The 26,927-nt window shown below is 36.0% G+C and overlaps 1 protein-coding gene and 1 long non-coding RNA gene across 2 annotated transcripts; one reads left to right on the top strand and one right to left on the bottom strand.

Annotated features, from left to right (window-relative positions):
- Positions 1-11,412: 11,412 nt before the first annotated feature.
- On the bottom strand, positions 11,413-25,859 carry eps8l1b (EPS8 signaling adaptor L1b). Its single transcript, XM_065258831.2, has 18 exons — positions 25,697-25,859; positions 24,830-24,988; positions 22,840-22,989; positions 22,659-22,711; positions 21,549-21,655; positions 21,404-21,462; positions 20,948-21,077; positions 19,493-19,581; positions 18,332-18,406; positions 17,971-18,119; positions 17,755-17,884; positions 17,330-17,394; positions 16,261-16,357; positions 15,102-15,227; positions 14,900-15,026; positions 14,070-14,232; positions 13,315-13,447; positions 11,413-11,752 (listed from the first exon to the last, which is right to left on the bottom strand). The coding sequence occupies exons 1-18, from the start codon at positions 25,724-25,726 to the stop codon at positions 11,666-11,668; spliced, it is 1,929 nt and encodes a 642-aa protein (XP_065114903.1). The 5' UTR covers positions 25,727-25,859; the 3' UTR covers positions 11,413-11,665.
- On the top strand, positions 17,781-25,738 carry LOC135740489 (uncharacterized). Its single transcript, XR_010529191.2, has 4 exons — positions 17,781-17,911; positions 22,640-22,728; positions 24,851-25,106; positions 25,217-25,738. It is a non-coding gene; the product is annotated as an uncharacterized lncRNA (long non-coding RNA).
- Positions 25,860-26,927: the final 1,068 nt, after the last annotated feature.

Here is a 26,927-nt window from a genome sequence, read left to right as displayed (position 1 = left end):
CTGTTTTTCATTAAATTGAATTGTATGACTTCATAAGGAATATAGCCATATGGAATAATTTAATGATATATGCTTGTATTCGTCCCGTTTGGCTCTTCATAGCCACCAGCCGCTGCATGCTTTTAATGTTTTTAAAATTTTAATAAAAGTCATACACTGCAAAAAATGACTTTCTTATTTTTGTCTTGTTTTCAGTACAGATATCATTTTTTTTTTTTAAATGAAGATGTTTTTTCTTAATAGGCAAAATGACTTTAGAAAATAAATCTATAAGTTTTTAGACAAAAATATCACATTTAAGTGAATCTGTGCTTAAAATAAAAAAAATCTGGCAATGGGGTGAGAAAAAAATCTAATTAAATCTAAATATTTAATATCTGTACTAAAAACAAGACAAAAATACTAAGTAAGTGCACAAAACTTTTTAAAGATGTCCCCAGAGTACGTATTTGAAGTTTTAGTTCCAAAAATCATATAGATAATTTGTTATAACATATTCATTAAAGGCACATTATATAAGATTTTTTTTGCAGTGAAATCACTAGCAAAGTGTTATTATGATAACTTATACACTGCAAAAAAGTGATTTTCAAGAAAAAAATTCGTAGTAATTGTCTTGTTTTCAGTAAAAATATCTAAAAATTCTTAAATTAAGATGCTTTTTCTTGATGAGCAAAACGACCCAAGAAAATAAGTCAAGTTTTTAGACAAACCTGTACAATGTCTTTGTTTTGATAAATAAAAAGGAAGATATCAAAAATATTAAATTTAAGTGATTTTGTGCATAAAACAAGCAAAAAAATCTGCCAAATTTTTCTTGATTTTTTTTCTTGAATTTAGTGTTTAAGAAAAATGTTTTTTTTTTTATTTGCCCCTATTTGCTGATTTTTTTTGCGTTTTTTAATGGACAAAATCACTTAAATTTGATATTTTTGTTGTTGTTGCTTAGTGACCTCTAGTGGTGAAAATTACATACTGTACCTTTAAAATGTTGTAAAAAGTGATTGCGATGTTTTAAATGTAACAGCTTGTGAGGTTTCCCAACACCTGGAGTAAGACCATATGACCATAATCACTTCTTTATTGTAATACAACCTGCCATGACTGAACCAATAATCCAATCACACAGAGTCATTAAAGATGCATGTAGATGTCCTGGAGTGAGACGGATGACATCTTGCACAATGCATTTATAATGGATCAGTTTCTAACAGTGCTTCTGTGATTTGATGGACACACACGCACAGAGGAAAAGCTTAATATTCCTGCTTACATACAGTATCTAAACACTAGCACGTTTCTGTTGGGTTGTATACATTAGACTGACGTTTCCTTATGTTTATATGCGAGCGTGTACAGGGAGTTTGGAGAATTTAGGCGCTATTAGTGTGTTTTCTCAGGTGCGTATGGTGTTGATCTTAGGGAATGACTCTGCTTGGTTTGGCTCAGAGACACAAACACTCGGCTCAGATTTTACACCATCAGACATGATCTGGCAGCAGAAAATAAATTCATCTGACACTTCCTGTTGTTTCAATAAAAAACACGACTTTCTGATGAGTAATTAATGATTAAAAATAGATCTTAAGAAGAAATGACCTACCTAATGTTAAAAACAAATATTTGCTTTTGAAATGCATACATAAAAACGTTACACAAACATTTCCTTCAGAGCCTATCAATTTATTTTACATTTAGCAGGCGCTTTTATCCAAAGTGACTTACAAATGATGGCGCATTCAACAGGAGTTTTGTATTGCAGCCTTTATTTTTTTCCAGCGTTCAGTAAGCCAAGTTCAGGATCTGCCCCATGAACACAAAGGTTACGGTTTCACATCCAAGCGGGGTCGACCCGGGACCCGGAGAGAAACATCCGGTACAATAGTTCTCTGTCAGCATTCTGCCCATCAGCAAGACATTTAACTCCAGGTTACTCCGATGGGACTAAACCTGCAGTTAGTTTACTGTAGGTCATTTAAAATACAAAGCGTCCACTAAAAGGCATTTAAGGTGAAAAAGCTCTTCAAAGTTCTTATCTACATGCACTGTAACATCATCTCAGTAAATTTGTTAGTCTGAGTTTACTGCTGTTTGAAAAGACACACAAGGGTTTAAACAATAAAGACTATGGCAGATTATTTAACCTTAAGTAGTTGGGTATAACTGAGGTTTAGTGATATTAACAAACCTGTAACCTCAACGTTGGGGTTCGGTCTGAAACTCTTCTCACATTATTAGTGTCACAGATAAGAATGATACTTTAAACCTTGTTGCTTTATATAACATATTTAAATGTTTATCCTTTATTGAGGTCCAGAGACTAGAATATGCTCCTTTAAAGGGGTCATATATGATGTTTTTATAAAAAACTGTTTATTGTGTATTTAGTGTAATACAGCATGATATCATATTTTTTTACACATTGTACATTATTATCTCTGCCAAGTGTTTTTTTAAACGTGCAGACTTTTACAAAGACCGTTGTTTTAAAAAGCGCAGTGTTCTCTGATTGGCTAGCTGACCAAGTGCGTTGTTGGCCAAATACCTCAAACTTGTGGCCGAACTGAAACACAGCTAACAGCATTTATGTTAAAGGCTGTATTTACCGAGGCATAGATGAATAATAAGAGTTGTGTACATGGTAATGACATATCGTGAGCCTCAAACACGATTGTTTCCTCCTTATGTAAACCTCATGCATGCAAAAGACCGCTGGAAAACAGACCAATCTCAACATAACAACAACTGTGATGTCACAGTCGAGACATACGCCCCAACATTAAATTACACATTAAATGAATAACAAAGTTGTTACAAAGCTAAAAACAAAGTTGGAACTGCTGAGTTAGCGCTATATGCTAGTTAATGTTATATGCTAGTTAATGCTATATGCTAGCGTTTAGGCTAAAGTTCTACTATTGACGTTACAGTTACGTTTTGCAATTCCATAAAAAAAACCACAAACTTACCACACAGAAATGTCCATTAACAATCTCCAAACAATTGATTATTCCTCAAAATCTGATACAGACTCAAACATAAGATCTGTTTACACACACACAGAGCTACTGAAAGAGCTGCTCTGAGAAACAGCCAATCAGAGCAGAGCTCAACATTATTATTCATGACCCTTTCAAATAAGTAATAGACCATTTCATTCAAAGGACAAATCTGAGGGTTGTAAATGGACATGAAAAACCATCTCTGGATATTTTTTGTACTCAATAAAGCAACAAACCTTCTATGTAAATATCAGAGAACAATTTAACAGATTATGACAATGCATTATTTGGCACCTTTAACACAATTAATTTTTTTAAATCCTCCTTATTTACAGTACACTTTGACTTGTGTGTTGTCAGAAAAAAGGAACAAAAGCTGTCAGTATTACTATTTAGGTACAGATATGTATGCATTTGGTACCTCTGGGGCACTAATATGATCTCTTTAGGTACAAATGTGTACTTTTGAAAAAGTACCACTCCAGTGAAAGCTAAATTTGTCCCTTTTTTGGAAAGTGTGGTAGAGGGTCAATCTCTCTCTCTCTCTCTCTCTCTCTCTCTCTCTCTCTCTCTCTCTCTCTCTCTCTCTCTCTCTCAAATTACCGTGTTTAAAGTGAAGCTTCATCCTTTATTTCAACAAGAATCAATTAAACCACGACTCAAGGATTAACTAAACACACACAGATACAAACACACACACACACACACACACACGCACGCACGCACGCACGCACACACACACACACACACACACACACACACACACACACACACACACACACACACACACACACACACACACACACACACACACACACGCATGTGCACACAAACACACACACACGCATGTGCACACAAACACACACACACGCGGGCGCGCTGAGTGACTACAATCAGAAATTCAGTCTCTCTCTTTACTAACAGTTATTCTCAGGTTTGTGTGTCATTAGTTGGTGAAGATGGACAGAGCGTGTGCGAGTGATCACCTCAACACATTTACTAACCTCTCAATATAAAACACTGCAGCTGATAGCACATCTATTCTGAACGCCACACATGTCGAGCTTTTTCCTGTTTGTTCTGGCTTTACATCAAACAAACACAGTTACAGTATAAAGGTGCTGAAATCTCCAAGTTTGCCAGATGGATTTTATTTTTAACAAGCAATAATTATATATTTTTACAAATATTTTTAAAAGAAATGTTAGAACCTCATGTGATCTCAGAAGGTAAACACAGATCATAAATGTAAAGTTTGTATTTTATTCCTAACTTATACAAAGGCGCCTGTAAACGTTTAAATCATTTATTGCAAAACTTTCTTTATCCAGTGAGACTCAAGTACACAAACATATATATATATATATATATTATCGAAATATATGTGTACTTAAGTCTCACTGGATAAAGAAAGTTTTGCAATAAATGATTAAAACGTTTAAAACGTTTACAGGTGCTGAATCTTTTTATACAGTCTCTGTGTGTGTGTGTGTGTGTTCTCAGAGATGCGCTCTGTGTGTGTTACTTTGAAGTGTTGTGTTATGTTAGTGGGTTTTCTTGCGTGTGCTGGCGGCTTCAGTTCTCCCACAGCGTCTGGGATTTAACTTGGCAATTCCTAAACCTTCCATTTCATCTTTTTTTGAAGGAATTTGTACAGACAAACCCCTGTCACATCACAGCTGGTGTTTGACCAAATGCGTGTGAAAGACAGTTTAGAGGAAGATCCTACGGTCCGATAAGACTTAAATCGAACATTTGGGTCTGAGTTCTTAGCACAGAGTTTGGTGTGAGGCAACCGCAGCGTGAAAGCCGTCCGTGTAGTAAGGCCTGGTGATGGTATAACATCAGACTCCGGGGATCCTTTACTGTGGCAGGCTCTGGAAAACTCATAAAGACATGAGGAAAAATGATTGAAGCTCAGTAAAGAAAAATCTAGAGGTTAAACGCGCTCGTGCTCTTGTAAGAGCGCTGGGCAGATGGTTCATCTTTCAACGTGACAATGACCCATAACATGCCATGAAACTTATGTTCGAGGGGCTCACAATCAAGAGATGAATGTTCCAGAGAGCACATGCAGAAGAACTTAAGTTCTCCTTCAACCTGCCAAGAAGATCGAACGTGCCAAGATTTGAAACACATTGATCTATATCAGACAAACCCAAAGAGACCCGCGGCTCTAAACGCTGCCAGTTTGAAATTTATCTCTGCTTCGCTTTTTATTGATTCTGTAAGCTGTGTGTATTTTTTATTGCATGTTTTGGAGTTGTTTTTTTTGTACTATGGAATGGCAAAATAAATAACATCACATTTAGGCCCTGCTGTAATTAAAGAAAATTAAAAATCTCAATTGGCTCACAAATTAAACCACACTAAATGGTATTAAAGCCACAATATGTAAGATTTTTTTGTAATAAAATATCCAAAAAACCACTTGCACAGTGTGATATATTTCATAGAGTTGTCTACTAACATTATCCATCAAAGTTCCCGAGGATCCAGAGACATTCCTGTTTTAAATAATAGCTTGTCCTTTGTCTCACTTGTAATTGTCGCCCTTTTTATTGACTTACATTGAAAAAAGTAAAAAGTCAATCAATGTAAAAAATCACTTCAATTTGTAACACCTAAAAAATTTAAAGGGGTCATTTTTAAGATGTCAAATAAATCTTTGGTGTCCCCAGAGTACATTTGTAAAGTTCTAGCTCAAAATACCCCACAGATCATTTATTATAACATGTTAAAATTGACAAGCGAGCAAAAATGTGCCGTTTTGGATGTGTCAATAAAAGGCAAATTTGCTGATTAAAAAGCAAACATTTATCGCATTGATGGTGGTTTGTTGAAATTGTGTTTTGTATTTTTGTGAAGGACTTTTGAATGAGGTCAGATGCAGAGCGAACCTTAAAACTTAGATGGACATACAGCTGTTTGCCCTAAAGTTGCCACCTGGTGGATAATAGCGGTATTGCGGAAAGCCGGAAATACTTGTCATTGGCAGGGAAGCGCGTTTTTTCCTAATGGTGGGGAAAGAGTTAAACATGGTCAAGTCAGATTTTTACACTATGACCCTTTTACGTCTTTTCAACTTAAAATTTCACTTTAATGAAATTGTAATTTGAATAAACCAACGTTATCTCACAAGAATTCGTACATATTTTACAAGTTGGTTCATTTGTATTAATTCATATAACCACATTCGTATGTTTTTGTTTGATTTGCCTTGACCCCTGTGACGTTGGGGTTAGGTGCGGGGTAGGGGTTCGGTTTCGTTGTGGTTTTTGCATGAGAATTGTACATTTTTGCACGATTAACTTCATATGAATTCATACGAAGTAGCCAACTTGTAAAATAAGTATGAATTTTTATCAACCTTTGAAGTTGAACCAACTTTTCACTTTTTATAGTATATTATCCACACGATCTTCAGTTTCTGGTTGTGTAAAGCAAAACAACAGATCAATGCATGAATAATAACATGAAGCAGACAAAGAAGATTGTAAAACTTTGAAAGGTGGACAGCAACATTTTTAATCCATAATTGGTTATGCCAGCTACAAGAACATGACAAACCTATAGTGTCAAATAACCCAGGGTTAAAATTAATCCACGTTTAAAAAGCATATTGACACTATAGGTTAAGCAAAGTGTAAAAACGAATACTAGGTATTTAAACTATGTGCTACTTTGTTAAATGTACAAGTGTTGCTATTATGTTTTAATGATTTCTTCTTCTCCGCATAAATGCTGTTTCAGTAGATATAGCATTGAACGTTACATTCACGCAAAAACTGGCATTCTCGCCCAAACAAAGGTCCATCCGTGCGTTCAGAGTTTCCTAGAGATGCAAAGCGGCGTCTCCATGGAGGCGAGGGGGCGGGGCTTCCACAGTGTTATGGGAAAAGTATCTGGACAATCTGAAGGACAGACAGAAGCTATCACGACAAAAGGCTTTAGGAGCGTCAGACAGCTCGTTCAAACTCACAGCGCGTATGTGTGAGGCATTGTCTCCATACACACCATCCATCAAGCGGTCAGGTGGCTCTCTCTCTCTCTCTGTCTCTCATCAGCATTGCGTTCAGCTCTCTTTCTACAGCATGAAATCAATTTTTAGCTCCTCATTTCCTTTGCCAAGAAAAGAGGCAAGTCTGCCAAACACACACACACACACACACACACACTGACACACACACACACACATTCCTTTAACCTATTCCCATTGGATTTGTTAGGTGGAGTTGTTGTTTTATTCTTGCCTAATTTAAAACAAGAAGCATTTTAGTCCATTGATAATGCTTTTGGGTATCTTTTAAAACACACGTACACAAATATACACCGAGTGATGCTCATATGAACACACACTGTCTTCATTGTATGGACCACCCACTATGTGTGTGTGTGTGTTTTGTTGTTTAACTTTTGGGACAAATTTGTCTCCAAACTATAGGGAACTAAACCTGACAAAACCTCCAGCTGAGGACATTGAAAGGAATGCAAACGGTTTTCTTTTAGTGATGCTGTTAGTCGTCATCGTTCACTTTATATGACATCTATATTTCTTCTCCTCTAGTTTTTGTCATACGTTCAAAGTCGTGTGGAATATCCACAGTTTTCCGGTCTTTCTGTGATGTGTTGGTGGAACATTTAGGATTTTTCCAGGAAACCTCTGTGATATTCCATTGGAATGTTTCTGATGTTTTGCTAGAATTGGAAGTTCTGGAGCATGTCAGATGGTTGTCCAAAATTCTTTACGTTATCCCGCTCGTATTTTTCTCATTATTCCGCCCTCGTTCTCTTCGGTGTTGGAGGAAAACAGAAGGAAAGAGGGAAATCAGAAGATGTTGTGACGGAATTTTCATCATCTTCTGTGACTGGTGTCGGAGCGAGCGGTCGAATCCAAAGAAGCTTTGTATTGTTATCACGGCTTGATGAGTGACGCACGCACACACGCGCGCGGTCGGGGCTGCAGGTGCGGGATGGTGGAATGTGTTTGAAATGATGTTCACCTGCAGGGGCCGTGAGAACCTGAGGGACTCAACAGAAACATGAACTCGACGGAGATCAAAGGTCAGAGGTCATCTTCCTGCTCTCATGTGAAATATCCCGTCTTGATATTGGCACACACACACACATGACTAGACCATTTCTCATCGGTCAGAGACAGAGATGAACAGGTGCAGTTGCAGTTAGAATCTCAGGTTTTAAAGGACTTAACGTTTAGGCCAGAAATATATTTTACCCGCTTGACCGATGCATATTTATACTGAAACACACTCAATGTGAATGATTTCATATGATGGTGCAGTGCAACTGACATTTATCTAGAAAATACATGAATGTTAAAACATTTGGACAAGGCTATGAATCTGAAAATTAGTAATTGTTAACTCCTTCAGAAATTGTAAACCAAGTTTTTCCTGCATGTTCAATTAGATTTTTAAGAATAAGGCCACACTTCATTTCAAGAATCTAAAGAAAGGTCAAAGATGTATGTTTTTAAAGCCAGTTCTGTTTACGTTTCAGACATATTGGTTAAATGAGCAGTCACAAAAAGTTGTTTGATTCTGATATACTTTAGATTTTTTTCCTCACTGTTAACCCAGATTATTGTCTTAACTTAAACAATTGAGTAAACATCACTTAATATATTGTGTTTTGGACCAACACAAATTTCATAAAGTATACAAAATGCATTATACCAAAACATTTAAGTAAAACAAACTTAAAATTATCAGTACATGTTGTGAGGAACATCCATAATTCTTCTCCCCAGAATATTTTGATTATTTAAGATTTATCACAGAATAAAAACTGATAAAAACTCTTTACTACTTAAATATGTGTTAATAAAGTGTCATAAAGGTTTAAGCTCTTACATTATTTGTTATAATGATAATTTTGTGATGTCACCGATGTCAGGTGATCAGTGTTTCCTTACATGAACCCTGTTCAGCACATTTTTTGTATTTCTCTCCACAATACTGACGATGCATGTTAAAAATTCAGTTTTTGTTTGTGTTTCTGTAGAATCAAGTTTATTCAATGATTGACTTTAGTAATATAAATGAATTAAAATAAGAAAATCTTTAAACTTAATTAACTTAGTGGAGATGTTGTGTAGATATTATAATATTACATAATAATATTACAAATTAAATTAACTTAAAATTAAGTTAAATGTACTATTTTTTGTTCATCTTAAAAGTTATTTTATAAAACATTTTCTCAAAACAATTCATAATGTGAACTAATGCTTTTTAGTAAACACTACTAATGCAGATTGTTTTCTGCTACACACACTAAAGGTTTTATGTCAACACAACTTAACCTATTTAGTTTCACCCTGTGTTAAAACGAAAATGATTTAGTGCGACGGGTTTCCACGCCATAAAAGGAATATTCTGGGTTCCATACTCATTCGGCAGTACTGTATTTGTTGTATTTCGACACAACTCTTTCTTGAAAGGTATGATAAGCATTATGCAAGAAACATTGCCAATCAAGATACTTGTATATTAATTTGAAACATCACAAATCACATAACATTCTCACATTTATTTATTGAGATGTTTTGAAAAGGTCCATCTCATTTCAGGATTTTGTGCATGTAAAAAGCTGATTTTAAGACAAAAAATGATTGCAATATGTTAATGCAATATTCAATTAAATGAATTATTATTTAATGTTTTTACGAATGCATAGTTTTAGTAGTTCTGTCTAGTTTTACATTAAATGCAATTGTCACAAATTTTTATTATTATTTTATTAGTATTCAATATTTATAAAAAGTCAAATGCAATGGGCATTTTTGTCTTTTTTATATTTAGATATTTATGCTATTCTTAAGAATTCAGCATGGCAGATAACTCAATTCGGGTGTGTGTTGCTTGTTTCAAGATGAGCATGTTCTGCAGTGTTTGTACAATGTGTTTGCCATTAACATGCACTTTCAGTTTGCTTTTTGATATTTCAACAGTTATTTAAGTTATTTTAATGTTGTGAAACTGTGAAAATGTTTAGCATGTTACCAGAGTAATCCTATGATGTGATTTAATTCCACAGTCAGATATTTCATTGAGAAACCTGCCTGACCTGACACATGTACAAACTAGCCTACTGAACCACGAGTAGTCATGAAATATAAGTAAAAAAATTTATAATAAGAGAAAATTGACAGCCTACAAACAAAGGCCAGCTAGATCTCATGGGAATTCGTAAATATTTTATGAATTGGCTAATTTGTATGAATTCATATGAAATTAATTGTACAATTATCAGAAAAAACAATAACGAAACCCCACCCCTAACCCCAACATCATAGTGGCAAAGGCAAATCGTACGAAAACTGTACAAAAATTTACAAATATTGTTGTACAAATTAATACAATTTATATAGCGTTGTCTATAGTCAAAAGATTGTATCTAATAAACAATAGTGAACAACCTTTGACTTAAAGGTTCTTTGGAGAACCGAACGTTCTTCTATGGCATTGCAAATAACCTTTGTGTAACCCCACACACACAACTAAATATTCAACCTATGGTTGCCTTGCATTTTATAAAGATGTGAAATGGAGCTCGTGGCTGGAAGCCTCTGTTCTTGAGTTAAAATCACACTTTTGTTTGCTTTGGATCAGTGCATGAAGCTGTAAAACAACCTGATTAAACTCACATACACAAACACATTCCTCACCACACCTGACACAACACCTGAGCTATTCACAGCCATGAATACAATCAACACACACGCACACAACGCACACGCAATATAAAAACTTTTTGTGTGTATGAGGGTATTTATGTGCTTTCACTGGCCCATATTAACATTTAGGCAATTCATATATTTAGGAAAAGTTGTATAAAATATATCATTTCCCTGTCAGCAGTAGTTCAGTTTCATGTTTTTGGTTAAAAAGTTTGCTTAGATTAGCAAGTATGCTCAGGTTCTGTCTTGAAGTGCTTCTTCTGGAGAATATGTTGCAACTAATCTGATTCATGTGAATGTGTTATTTAGTTACCCAAGTTTTGGACGAAGTGTTACCTTCATTTGCTTTGGCAAAGATTTTAGGTTTGCACCCCAAAACAACAAATCTTACTTTCATAGAGCAAAACTGCTAAAGTCACACAAATGTGGTTTATTGAATGCCGGATCCATCCATTATGTAGATGTATTTATTTGTTAAATATGAGTTTGGCTCCTTTATGTTTTTACCAGGAATGTATGAGTGCTTCTGCTGGTTTAAGACCCAATGATTGCAGGTTCAAATCTCAAAAGGTTTGATTCATGTTTGATTTACTTTCTTGAATACTCCAGTAAGGTTTCTGTCACTGACAGGCCCTTTTATACACAGGTATATACACAGGTGTTTATTGCCCCCTTCAGGAGAAAAGAGGAACTGCTCATTTCAACTCATACAGAAGAATAATATTTATTAGTTGAGAATATATTAAGCCATGTTACATTGACAATTTAAATGTTTGTACATTGTGCAGATTTATAACTTCATTTCATGCTGTCAGTACAGACAGGAAAATAAAATGTTTTATTTAGCAAGTTAAGCAGTATTGATAATGTAATATGCATTGCAGTAACACACGTGTGAGAGAGAGATGACATAAACATTAATCTGCATGTGTGTGTGTTCACATTCAATTATCAGTAGATCTTATAAAGTTTCACTCTCCATTTTTAAATCCACCTTCATCTTCTGTCTCTCCATCACAGTCTCCAACTCTGAAGATCTACGAGCGTCCTGAGAGAGAGAGAGAGAGAGAGAGAGAGAGAAAATTATTTTTCAGAAGTTTAATTCCATAGAATGTATGATAAATGAATGCATTTTATAAAATGACATAAAATTGCCCTCCAGACCCCCAGTCTACCCATCTAGTTTGAGAAGCACTTGTCTAAACTAACACATTTCTGATTCATTGTAACATTACAGAATAATAATAACTCCATTAAAACTATGGAATAACAGAAATGTTTCCTGGACAGGGTTTAGATTAATCCAGGACTCGGCCTTAGTTATTTAAGGTCATTTAAGTCGTTTTTACAAATAAACCTTACAAAAAACATAACTTGGGTGCATCTTGAGACAAAACAATGGCACTGTTATACAGCATGTTAAAGGTGTAGCAGAGGATTTTCTCGAATTTTAGAAAAGAACCCCCTTCTCCACTTTTTAAAAAAATGCAATTGCGCAACACTCCTGATTGACAACTAGGAGGACCAATAGTCTTGATGATCCACCCGGAAAAAGAAAATCCTCCGCAATGCCTTTAAGATACGTCAGTGCAAGATGTTTTGAAATGAAAGCAGCTCAAACATGCATTTTATTCTGGGACTAGGATACACCCTTTCCAGGAAACCGCCCCAATATAAATTATATAAATAATGTTGTGACTAAAAGCATTCAAAATAAATCAAAACTGTTATATTTTATCATCTGAATTGTAAAACAATATTGAAGGCGTTTACATCGATTCTGGACTCCTATTGGCTGCTTTTTTACAAAGTCATCTATTTAAAAAAATAAATGTATAAATAACAGTTTGTTTTTTTATGAAATAAATGGCCTCTATGTTTGGCACAACTATATTTGTCCACAAAAGTAATTTCTAACATTGAATCATACACTTTCAGATTAAAAGAAAGTTTCCAAACTTTTCACCTAGGGTATATTTTATGAAATATTGAGGACCAGTGAATTAACTTAATTTATCGGTTTGTGTAAATTTATGAATTAATGAGTTTTTGGTGTGTCTATCTGTTCATTTGTTTGTGTGATGTGTGTGATTATGGAGTGTGTTTGTTTGTGATCTGTTTTGATTGTGTGTGTTTGCACCTGGTTATCCCTATAGTGTGAGGACCAAATGTCCTGCAGTGGCGGCCGGTGACTTCTCTTCTGAGGGGCGCAAATTCAAAATACATGTTCATTGCGTCATGTAAACCATATGCATTCTCAAAATGAATGTCTGCTGCACACACGTCAAAAAGGGTTTTGGATAAAATAGACGCTCACGTTCACAAAATACTCTCAAGACACTACCTTAAAACTAACCTTTGATTACACAAGTGATAAAGCGAGTATCTGGAAAACGTGAATATCTCTTTTATCATAAACCCCTTCAATGTGTTGTATTTTGACATCACATGCGATGCACAAAGGTTTACATGACGAGCCACACACATGACCGGCTACATGCATGTTGTGACGAACTTCGCATTGTGTTCCCTCGAAATAAAGTCACTGGACGCCACTGAATACCAGCCATTTGTGTGTGTGTGTGTGTTTGTGTGTGTGTGTGTTTTTACCTCCAGCAGGGCTCTCTGTACTGTAAGTTGACTGTAGACTCTAGCGCCCTCTTCAGGAATAACAGCGCGCAGTTCTTCTTTATTCAGTGAAAACAGCTGAGCTCCATTTAAAATCTTTAAACACTCAACCGTCCTACAAACACCAACAACACATCAGTGTTCAGTACATTACTCCTTTGCTCATTTATAATACAATTGTTAAAAATAGTTTTAAAATAGTTTGACATAACCTTAAAGGGAAAGTTCACCCAAAAATAAAAATTCTGTCATCATTTATTTTTTACAAACCTGTATAAATATCTTTGTTCTTTTGAACACAAAGGAAGATATTTTGAGCAATGTTTGTAACCATTTTTGAGCATCATTGACTCCTATAGTCCTCCTATGGAGGTCAATGGTTTCCTGCTTGATTACATATATCTTCATTTGTGTTCAGCAGAACAAAGATATTTATACAGGTTTGTAAAAAATAAGGGTGAGTAAATAATGACAGAATTTTCATTTTTGGGTGAACTATCCCTTAAACACTTTTTAAAAAAGATTTTATAACACAGCTCTCTGAAATACATTCTGGTCAGCTTTAATCCTGTGGTGAAATATTTTCACACAATGACAACCTTAATTTGTTATGTTTCAATTCATCGTAGCAAATTTTGGGATAAAGTCATGACATAAATCCATATACGGTGTTTTATGAAGTGCCGGTTTGAAAGATTTCGACTTCATTAAGTTCTGATTTCTAAAGCGAGACTCACGGTTCACTGAATCCTTTCTTTTTCAGCCAGTTCTCCACTTCATCCGGAGGTGAGCTGTAATCGAGCGGAGCCGTAGTGCCCGGCGAGCGAGGGATCACCAGTCGAGGGGTTAAATTCTTCCCTCTGGTCAAGCGTTGAAGTAACTCATCATTTACCTGCATCACTGACACAGAACCAAGCAGTCAGTTTAAGAAACCTTACTGTGAGCAATGTTAAGACAACAGAACTGACAGAAGAGGAAGAAAAGGAGACAGGAAGTTTCCGGACAATGAGGCATTATTATATCATCTGACAAGTGCTTCAGTGAACGCTGTGACAGGATAAACCAAAGATTGTTAATCAGACCAGAGCCTCTCACAAACCATGCACGTCTCTTTGCATTACCATTGCATTGAGTTTATGCTTTTACGTATTTTATCCAAAGCTACTTACAAGTTAGAAATTTGGGAATCAAACCCATGATCTATTGCTAATGCAATGCCACCAATTGAGCCACAGGAACATTTCTGACCCAGTCTGTATGTTATTGTTTTTGTGATAAGTGGACATGTTTGCAAAGCCTTCGGGTTATTCCAGCTATGCAAAACTAAAGTCCTATTTACTTGAATAAATAGACAGATATCTCTAAAATCACATGATCAATCAAAACCCTGTTAACCCTGGCATTAACTCTACCATAACTTCTATATAATATATATATTTTTTTTTTTTTGAGGTCGCCTATTCATAGTAATAGCAGTGCTCAATCTTGTTATATTTAATGTCTTTGGCACAGTTTGAAATCACTTTGAAAACTCTCAATGTTTGACCGGGGGAATTTGTTTCTATACCTTTATCTGTGTCTTCAGGCAGATGTTGTTGTCCCCCCATGCTGCGGGATCTGCTGGGGTTGCTGGGGTCTGAGGTGATGGCCGACGGGCTGGGCAGGGCGTTGAATATCTGTGGAGCAGAAGGAGGCTGAAACAGAAAGATGTACGGTTACAGGACGAGACGAGACGAGAGCCATCGCGTGTGTTTGATGTGAGTTTGTACCATTGGTGTCTTATGCGTTACATCATTGTCGATGTGTGTGATGGGCTCCAGGATATTGAACGGTACAAATCCAATTTCATTAAACTTATTTTGACACTTCCACCAGCGTTTAGATGATTCAATCACCTGAATGGCAGAAAATATCAAAATGATGGTTTTGTTACTAATAGAATACATTTCAATCAAGTCATTGTAATACAAAACTGATAAACAAGACCCTGGACCAAAGTTACCTGTAACCAGTCATAAGTTTAGTTTTCCAGTAATGTATGTTAGGATAGGACGATTATTGGCCAAGATACTATAAAAATCTGGATCAAGATATTTAGAAAATCGTCTTTAAAGTGGTCCAAATGAAGTCCTTTAAACACATATTACTAATGATGAATGCATTTTTAATATAATTAACAAAATATCTTCATAGGGCATGATCTTTACTTAAAGGTGCAGTGTGTACATTTTTTAGCGGCATCCAGTGGTGAGGTTGCGAATTGCAACCAACGGCTCAGTCCACAGCTCACCCCTCACTTTAAAACGCATAGAGAAGCTACGGTAGCAGCCACTGGAAGAACACGTAATTGACGGAGAAAACGTAATAAAAAAAAATTCTGTTAAGGGCGTCTGTAGAAACAAAATGGCGACTTCCACGTAAGGGGACCCTCTGTGTATGTAGATAAAAACGTCTCATTCTATGGTAATAAAAACATAACGGTTCATTATAAAAAGGTCTTTATACACCCCTAATATTATAGTTTTGAATGTTATTTTGCATTTCTGTCAAGAGGTCCTTCTAAAAATTATACACTGCACCTTTAATATCCTAATGATTTTTTGTAAAATGAAGAAAAAAAACAATAATTTTGTTCTTACAATGTTTTTTTTTGCTATTGCTACAAATATACCCGTGCAACTTATGAGGTTTATTCTCAGATGTGTAAAGTGTACTTTTAGGGTTATGTTTAGTCTGTAGTCATTACAATTAGTTTTATATACAGACATACAATTTACAGGATGTTCCCATGTCAACATTTAATCTGCTCATAAATCATGTTGATGAAAGTTAATAATAATGCTTAACAGGTTTGTGAGGGCAAGGTAAAGGTGTAACCATCATAATATTAGTATGAACATTACTGTGTGTGTGTAGGTGAATACCAACCTCTAGTGTCTCTCCCTGCATTACTGAGAGCTCACTGTTATTTCGTGCAACGAAATCGTAACTGCAGCGGTACAATCTCTCTTTCACAGGACCATCACTATAAAAGAGAAACAGAGAGAAGAAAGAAAAAGGTGAGAGTTTTCTCACATGCACAAAATGAGGAACAAACATTGTACAAAAGGAAGAAAATGTATGAATTACAATGTTTTAATGCAGACATAAAATAACCGCGTCTGTACTGAGACATATAATAATAGACAGAAACTCTTATTTAAAAGCACCATTAGAAACAATGAATGCATTGAGGCAGTGATCTTTGAATGCATGTTTGCTCTTCATTCATTTGTGAACTGGTTCCATTATGGCAACCGGACACAAATGAAACCCTTCTGTCGTAACCAAAATGCATTTCAGATTTGAAATTATTAAAAGATTTTCAGCATGTCTTCACCGAATCTGTTTGTGTTTTAAACAAAGCCGTCTTGTGTTGTGTCTTGTGGCCGCCAGTAAAACAGAACAGATGCTTTAAAACAGTGTCGAGTTTCTTTCCTTGCTCAGAAGTGAAACTGCCCTTTGCTGTGTTTGGTAAGTGAGAATACCACACAACAAAATCACACACACAAGATATTTTACTTGTTAGCTGTGTGAACAAACTCACTAAATGAATAAACGAGACACAGACACTGATTTTACGACTCTAATAAAACACTTCTTATTGTTTTTACTCGGTAGACAGATTAGGCAGATGTTCACATTCGCATTTGGCATGACTCCATCCAAAAAACCACCAACTATGCAAAAGTAAATCCGTGCCAGATGACATTATGAGTTTTGCATTGAGCCGGTTCACACAAGTGTCACTTTAATCTGTTCTGCATCGTTAGACGTGACGTCAGGATGTTTTGGGATCCGGTCTGAAAGCGGTTTCATTAGCAGGTGCTTTCATGCAAAACCTCCTCTGTTAAGCCACTGAAGGGCCAAGCAGGCGCCTGCTTTTGTGTCCATTAAACATCAATTTCCGGTTTAAAGTCTAAAGTTGTTTGATAATTGTGAGGATGATCAAACTTACAGTTGGTCTGTCATGTGATCGGGAGCAGTGTGTCGATCAAAGGGGTGAGACGCTGCGAGCTGGGTCTGAGAGACACAATTCAACATGTTAGTAAGCACATCACATAATAGGACACACCTGCAGTGAATGACATCACATTTATATGGTTTTGTGTTTCTCTCTTTACATTATATTGTGCATGCTAACATTTACATTACATTTACATTTCTGCCCTTGGCAGTCGCTTTTATTGAATCATAAACACTTTTTATGTACCAGTCCTTTCTGGGACCTTTGTGCTACCAAAGCACTGCTTTATAAACTAAGATATGTAAGCACTTGAAAGCATGATTTGACACATGTGAAAACCCAGATTAAGTCATATTTTGTGACTTTATATTTCAAATAGAGTGCATTTCATATTTTGTGCATGTTAATGTTTCTACCTCCACTTTTGCATCTTGTTTGTGTTGTGCTTCCACAGGATCGACCCAACCGGCGACATCAGACCCATCAGGTCTCCATCCGTCCAGAAACAAAGGTGTGTATGGAGCCACGGGACTCCTCAGAGCAGACCTGCATAAAGAAAAGAAGAAACATCAGGTTTGAAAAGACATTGTATTTAAATCTCCATCTTTAAATCTCCAGAAAGCGGCACATACTTGTGCTGTGTCCAGTTGGGTCCTAGAGCGACCCATAACTCCTTGTCTTCTGCTGTCAGGTTATTCTCTAGCAGGTTCACGGCTCCTTGTGTCATCGCAGGGCTGGAGACGGATCCAGCTAAGCCCGGACCTCCTGTTACCTTCACAATCTATTCACACACACAAACACAGATTTGAATAAAGAATATACAGCGCACTTTATCATCTGAAACACCCATGATATCAATCTAATGTGAGGACAATAGCAGGCAAGCGCTGATAAACCCCTTTTTATAAAACACTGAATAACAAAAAGCTTTAATAGCCCGGCTGTTTGCACAGGCAAAGAGTGTGCAAACATAAATGCACGTGTCATACTCACCATGTCGAGAGGTTTGAAGACGTGATGCACGAGCTCTTCTGCGGTGGGATTGGAGATGATGGATTTTAACCTTGACTAAAGACAAATAGGACGCTTACTCACAAATATGCCACCACACTGCTTAGAACTTTAATACATGACCAATAACAACAATGACAGAGAATAATAATAATAATAATAATAAATGTAATGTTATTAATAGTTGTATTTATTACAATTATTTGTTAATATTACGAAAATGTTCAATATTAAACATTGAATATATTCCATAATATTGACTACAGATAATTCAATAATATAAGGTGAATTGGCCTAATTGGCCATGTAAATTGGGTGAGTGATCGAGTGAGTGATCGAGTGAATGATCGACTAAATGATCAAGTGAACGAGCGAGTGAATGATCGGGTGAATGATCGAGTGAATGATCGAGTGAATGATCGGGTAAATGATCGAGTGAGTGTTCGAGTAAGTGATCAAAAGTGAATGATCGAGTGAGTTATCAAGTAAGTGATCGACTAAATGATCGAGTGAATGATCGAGTGAATGATCGAGTGAGTGATCGAGTGAATGATCGAGTGAATGATCGAGTGAGTGATCGAGTGAGTGATCGAGTGAATGATCGACTAAATGATCAAGTGAATGATCGAGTGAGTGATCGAGTGAATGATCGAGTGAGTGATAGAGCATTGAATATATTCCATAATATTGAATACAGATAATTCAATAATATAAGGTGAATTGGCCTAATTCACCCCATTTTATACCCAATTTTTGATTTTCAGACTTCTGTATAATGTGCTTTCTAATTGATTATTGATCCCCCCTCATACATGACTGGACATTTGAGAGGTCATGTGATTTTTTAATTTTCACAGGCATTTGTGTATTTTTGTGGGACCTACAAACACTAGACCTAAGGTGTCCCAAATTGGAGCAAATCACCCTAAACATAATGCAAGACTCATTATTAAAAATAATTCACAATATAATTCACAATAATTTATTAACGCATTATACAAAATGTATTAACCTATCTTAAAACTTATTTACTTACATATTAAGTTGTTTAAATTATATTTTAATATTTTAAAGGACACATTTACATGGCCAAAAGTTAGTATTTATTATTCAGTGTTGGCATAAAAAAAAGAAATGACTCACCAACAAGCTAAAACTGTATTTAAATTTCTGAAATGTGTCGATGAAATCTTTCTCAGATGGTGGTTTAGCTTTTGCTGTCAGAAGATCCTCTATAAAACACAAAACACAACAAACAGTCAAACACACACACATATACAGCCCATCATAACCGTCATGTGTGAGTGAACTTCTGTTATTTACAGTCATTTATATGGTGGCTGTGAACTTTAAAGCTCCACAACTGCATGGAAAAAAATCCACAAAGGAATAAAAGTCACACGAATTTGTAACAATAGGACAGCGAGTGATTGATCGGGTGAATGATCAGGTGAATGATTGAGTGAGTGATCAAAAGTGAATGTTTGAGTGAATGATCGAGTGAATGATCGAGTGAGTGATCGAATGAGTGATCGAGTGAATGATCAAGTGAATGGTCGAGTGAATGATCGAATGAGTGATCGACTAAATGATCAAGGGAATGATCGTGTGAATGATTGAGTGAGTGATTGAGTAAGTGATTGACTAAATGATCGAGTGAATGATGGCGTGAGTGATTGAGTGAATGATCGAGTGAATGATCGAGTGAGTGATCGAGTGAGTGATCAAGTGAATGATCGACTAAATGATCAAGTGAACATTCGAGTGAATGATCGGGTGAATGATCGAGTGAATGATCGGGTGAGTGATCGAGTGAGTGATCGAGTGAATGATCGGGTGAGTGATCGAGTGAGTGATCGAGTGAGTGATCGACTAAATGATCAAGTGAACGAGCGAGTGAATGATCGGGTGAATGATCGAGTGAATGATCGAGTGAATGATCGGGTGAATGATCGAGTGAGTGATCGAGTAAGTGATCAAAAGTGAATGATCGAGTGAGTTATCAAGTAAGTGATCGAGTGAATGATCGAGTGAATGATCGAGTGAATGATCGAGTGAGTGATCGAGTGAGTGATCGAGTGAGTGATCGAGTGAGTGATCGAGTGAATGATCGAGTGAGTGATCGAGTGAGTGATCGAGTGAGTGATCGAGTGAGTGATCGAGTGAATGATCGACTAAATGATCGAGTGAATGATCGAGTGAGTGATCGAGTGAATGATCAACTGAATGATCAACTGAATGGTCGACTGAATGATCGAGTGAATGATGAATTTACATTTAGTTTTTATTGAGTGTAATTCAGATTTCTGTAATGCCAACGCATTGTCAACACAGCTGATGACGTCTGACTGTAACCCAACACTTTCCCACCATCTGATGTTTTGAGAGAAACTGATACAAGGCTCAAATCTGCTGATAAGAGCGCACAACTCGTGCACTCATGTTTGCTTGTGGAGGAGAGTTCACTTCAGTTTAGTTATAAGGGAATCTTCAGAGAAAAGAGTCATATTTATAATATCCACAGAATGAGAAGTCAGTCCTAAGTGACGCTATATTTAGCTTTTCTGGGAAACATTCAGGTGTGATGTTGACTCGTACCATCTGCACTTTTCCTCTGACTTCTCTTCTGTTTTTTGCTTCTTTGGTTGAGGATCATCTGAGCTTCTGCTGACTGCTGCAGCTTTCCCATGAATGCTTCAATATCATCAAAACAATGATTGAGGATTTCCTGTGTGTGGGAGAGAGAGAGAGAGAGAGTAGACGTCCATCAGCTAATGACGAAGAGCTGAAGGTCAACAGTCTTATTGACCGACGCTGACTGACCTTAGTTACACATGTGGGTAAATGTGGGTGTTTTCATCTTAACTCTGAATTAAGGGCAAAATGGCTGACAAATGTCTAAATCAAGTAAATGTTTAAACTGAAATGCAAAAACTGAAACAAAATCTTCTTTGATATTTTATAGATCTGTGCTTGTCCATGCAAAACTCATTACCACAATGCTGGAGATGTTGGCATTTACATCACCATGTGTTTGTGTGTGATTGTACTCACCACCTCTAACTGAGCTTTGAGGAATGACTTATCAGGCTGACCGTTTACTAATCCATTAGCTGCAAACCATGAAGAGAAAATCATTTTAGAAATGTATTAGTAAGTTTAAAGAAATGATTTTACAGGCCTGCATACACGTACTCACCTTTGATGCCCGGGTAAGGTGGAGGGGGGTGATTTGAGGGCGGCATGTGGACTTGACTGTACGGAGGGCTTGGAATTCCCGAAACATCCATATTGGGTTCAAAACACCTAAAACACAAACATATTCAATATATCAAAAATACGCAGCATTTTAGTCAAATCAACATGTTTTATGTAATTTTAACGTTATGTGAACTTATCACAATCCAGAACTTAAAATAATAGGTTGAACTGACTTGCAAAACCAAGTTGTTTTAACTTCATGCATTCGCATTTTTGACAGTGTGTGTATGATTGTGAAAGTTATATGAATTATAAAGCAATTTTACAAGTTTGATAACACACCTACTGATGTATTGTACAGTAAAGAAGGGTTGCACAATACTGATGAGTCAATGCGGATACACAAAGAGTGATTTCACAGAAACAGTGATTCTCTTCTTTACCTCATGCGATGCTTTTAAATATAAAACACTTTATATATGAAGCTTTACATGGATGTATATCCAGTTATGAATTAAAATATATCATAGACGTATATCGTTTTCATAAAAATCGAATTAATAAAGATGAACCCTAACTTGAAAAGAAAACTGGATTATTTAACTAAATGAATCATTTTTACTTTTGAAGACATTTAGTCAGATTTAACTCCATCTAAAGCGAATTTCATCTCTAATACACGAGATCTCCCTCCCAAAACACTTATTCCTAAAAATGTAAGCTATTGTAGAAAAACATGTATGGTATGTGGTTTGACATTGATCTGTCTTTAAGTTCAATGTGTCTCTCTCACACCCACACTCTTTCAATGTCACTCAATGTATTGTGAAGCTGATAAGCACATAGAGACGGATAAAGATAACAAACACTGTACCTTACTGTAGATGTTGTTGTATACCTCCATATGAAGAGTTCAGCTCGAATGAGTCTGTCTTTCTGTCTCTTTTTCTCTCTCTCTACCTTGTACTCTCAGTCACGCCTTCTTAAGTTATGTATAACTGGCTAAACTGGTTTGTCAACTGGTTAACAGGTTTCTCTCTGTCTACCTTTACTGTATGTGTTGTGGGTGACCTGTGGAAATCACAACAGCGCTCGGCTGGATCGCTACCTATTCTCTCGATGCGACACAGCTTGCTTGATGTCATCTCGAATGCGCTCCGCCTGTAATACACAAACAGGTACGCAGTGATGTCATCAGTGGGGCGGGGTTCTGCTCTGACAACCACAAAGGTATGACCTGAATGAAATCTGCTTTTAGTGCAATGCTCCAGTGAAGTTTATTGTTGTACCCTGACTGTTGTGCAGCTGAATAAATAAACACTGGGCATCTTCTGGGTGGAGCTCTGACAAACCAGCAGAAGAAGAGATGGATCGTGGAGAGATGAAGGATTTATGCAGTCGCACCGGAGGACTGAAGATAAATCAAATGCCTCCAATTCCTCATTGGGGATCGGGCAGTGGGAAAACAAAAGATTATTGATTAGGAAACTGATCAATACAAGATTTATTCAGAAAGGCAAAGCTGTGACAGCTTAATGAATGCACAAAGTAGTGTTTGGCCCAAAAAGTGTACACTTATGGCACATTTAAACATTGTATTGCATTAGTTTGCTTCTGCAGACAAATCATGGGACTTTTTCCTGACAATTAACTTCTATTTCCGAATCATTTTTTTAGGGACTGGTGGTATTGTTTTTGTTTTTTTATGTATGGAGTCAGGTGTCTACCAGAAAAACCCCAGGTGGAGTTCAGCACATTAACTGGGATGTGTTGAAATGCGTTTTGTCCTTATTTTAACAGCTCATCCATTGTTTTACTTATTTCAAATCTAACATTCTTTACACAATGCAAGAAATGACTTTCTTAGTGTTTTTGTCTTGTTTTCATTACAAATATCTAAAAATTCCGATGAGCAAAATAACATAAGAAAAAAAATCTATTTTTTAGACAAAAAACATACAATTTAAGTGAATTTGTGTTTTAAATGAGCAAAAACAATCTGCAAATGGGTTAAGACAAATTTTGTTTACTTTTTCTTGACTTAAATGTTTAAGAAAAAAAGCACTCTTAAAACAGTTGTTAAAACAACACATTTTGGGTCTAGACAAATCTCTGTGCTATTATTAGAACAACACATCTTGTGTTGTCCCTTTTATTTATTTGAACCCAAAATGACACATAATGTGTTAAAATGCACATATACACTGCAAAAAATGACTTACTTTCTTAGTATTTTTGTCTTGTTTTCAGTAGAAATATATATATATATATAAAAAAATAATAATTACTGTAAGATGCTTTATCTTGATGAGCAAAATTACCTAAGAAAATAAGTCTAGTTTATAGACAAATATACAATTTAAGTAAATTTTAACTTAAAACAAGCAAAAATATCTGCCAATTGGGTGAGAAAAAACATCTAAAAATACGTTTTCTTTTTTTTTAAACACTTAATTTAAGCAAACTTTTCTCACTCATTTTGCTTGTTTATAACACAAATTTACTTATATTGTATAGTTTTTTTTTGTCTAAAAACTATTTTCTTAGGTAATTTTGCTTATCAAGAAAATACATATTGATGTAAAATATTTTTAGATATTTTTTACTGAAAACAAGACAAAAATACTAAGTAAGAAATTTTTATGCAATGTAATGTGTTAAACAGCAATATACATAAAATTATAACAAATTAACACATACTTTGTAAGTAAACATTGGCAGATTATTTTGCTTATTTTAAGCACAAATTCACTTAAATATTATATTTGTTATTATATTTATATATTTTTTGTCCAAACACTAGACTTATTTTCTTAGGTCACTTTGCTCTTCAAGAAAATACATCTTGATTTCAGAATTTTTGACACTTGCTTTAATATTTTGCTATCTAATGCAAAACATTCATGTAAAACACTTTTTGGGCCACTACATGCCCCCGTCTGTAATATTTTCTAATCTATCAGTTGAGTTTTGTGCACAGCTGAAGTTATGGTGGGCTTTAGACAGGGCGGGTTGCGTGATTTTTGAAGTTGGTATTTGAAATCACCTAAACAAACACACCACCACCCCTACAGAATCTGGACCTTCTTTTGATAGACCCGCCCCACACATACGCAACCCAGGCAATGATGTCGGTTAGTAGACATTACTGCTGATTGGCTACAAGTGTGTTTTGGTACTCGGCCTGACTCCCTTTTCCAAAGGGTTTTTCAAATATCATGTACCCCGCCATTAAGAAGTGCACTTATTTGTTTTTGTTTTTTTGTGATGTATGTCTACCTCATTGTTTCTGTCTCTCAGGCTGATCTTGTCAGCTTGGATCTCCAGGATCACTTCAATGCTGGCAAGCCGATAATAATCCAGATGTTTCAGAACTCGAAAAAGAGTTTCTTCAACAGTGTCCACACCGTCATCTCCCAGAGAAACATTAACCAGCCGCTAGAGTAAAACAATCAGAGAAAATCCACATCCTAGGCTAAATGCATAAATATCAAACTGAAAAGGCATTCACATTTTACTTCTGCAATCTGATGTCCTTCTGAGTGAACCAGAAAATGTGTGCCACGACTTCGTTTTATCCATTAGAACTTGAATAAATCATTAAAAGTGGTCTGGAAGTCTAGTCTGGTAAAGTTAATTTTGCTATATTTGTTTTCTTTTCTTTAGCCGAACATGCTGAGTATATCAAGGAAGTAAATGGGGTCATTTTTGACTTGATGACTACCACACCACACCTGGACGCACCCTCATCTCATCTGACCGTAAAAGATCATAAAACGTGTTACTCTCCTCCACACACCCTAATGACAAAATCCAGTGTGAGGACATCCAAAATAGCATGGCGTAGACTCAAGATTCACCTCGATCTCCAAGATTAGTCATGTAATACAATCTTGTAGTGGCTTGTTTGTAAAAAGTGCATTTATTATGACATTAGAACTGAACCAGGGTGGGCTCCTTTATTTACCAACCAGAAAACCCCCAGATCACCCCTATAACCCACAAAGCAACATCCTGAACATACCTGAGCACCATTTCTATTTCCTACAGGAAATGTAAACATCTACATTGTTAAGGTCAACTGCATTATGTGATGATGTCATGGGGTACAGTTAAGGGCCATTGTCCTGTGTTGATGATACTCACAGTAAGCAGATACTGAGATATTGCCCCCATCAGGACCACCGGCTGCCTCACACCTATGGAAACTCTGAAAGAACATCATTACGTCAAAGATCAAACAGAGAGATGATAAAAATGTGTGTGACTGAGACTATTTTTACACATAAATTGTTACAGATTGAGTCATTTTTACACCCTACCTGTCTCTCTCTCTCTCTCTCTCTCTCTCTCGCTCAACCTGTCTAGCTGCCTGCAGGCTGGAATTCCTGATGGTTAAAATTTAGCAAAGTTACTACACATCCACCTTGACTTTCACACTGATGCTTGTTCAAATAATTTACCAGACTACATAACAACCATTGAGCCTACTGCAGATATCAAACAACAACTTGTATTTTACAACTGTATTGAGAACAATAAACAGACCAAACTCATTTACAGTGTAAGTTCACCAAAAAACCAACGTTGTGTTTTTTCAAACTTGTGTGACTTCACATCGTCCAATGAGTAATAAAAATGTGTTTATTGATGTTTATGTTCTTGTCCATACGGTGACTATAGGGGCTGCTGAGGTCAAAAAGACTAAACAGCTCAAAAAAAGTCTTATAACAAAATATAACAGTCCTGTGACCTGTGAATTAAACATTCATTCAAGTCATATGAACTGCTGGATAAAGCTTTGATTGGGGTGTTTTGTTTTTTTGGGCACTTAGTAAGCCCTTGTACTTTTATCATATGAGCTAGAACAGGTGCGTTATCAAACAAAGAATTACAAATTTAATCCACACGCTTGAATGTTTTTGTTAAACAAAAAGTAATAATTTCTAATCTAAACAATTTTGTCTATTTCACAGCTGAATTAATATAAAATCACAAAGACTAACTTTCTAACACTTACCGTGGGTTACACTCCTGATGGTAGGACGATCTTTGTCTAAATTTCAGAGGAAAGATGTATTTAGTGTGTAACCGCCCTAACATACCTTACCACCAGATAACACAGGTGATAACATGAGGGTAATGTGAGATACAAAAATAAAATAGACAATATGTGCTTGTTTAGTGACAGGGCTTCGGATACGCTAACACACAGTTATTGTGCAAATAAACACTAAACTGTTATTGAAAGTTTATCCATATTTCCTCTTTTAAATCTCTTTAAAATGCAACTATTGTTTATTGTCTGTTCACAGATGTTGTCAAAATGTCCCAGACTTGTTTCCCTCAATTACCTTGACTGCTGTTGATGGTCGCA

Source organism: Paramisgurnus dabryanus, chromosome 22 (assembly GCF_030506205.2).
Source record: "Paramisgurnus dabryanus chromosome 22, PD_genome_1.1, whole genome shotgun sequence".
Classification (NCBI taxonomy): domain Eukaryota; kingdom Metazoa; phylum Chordata; class Actinopteri; order Cypriniformes; family Cobitidae; genus Paramisgurnus; species Paramisgurnus dabryanus.
Note: the sequence above shows the minus strand (reverse complement) of the source record. Positions and strands in the feature narration are given on the sequence as shown.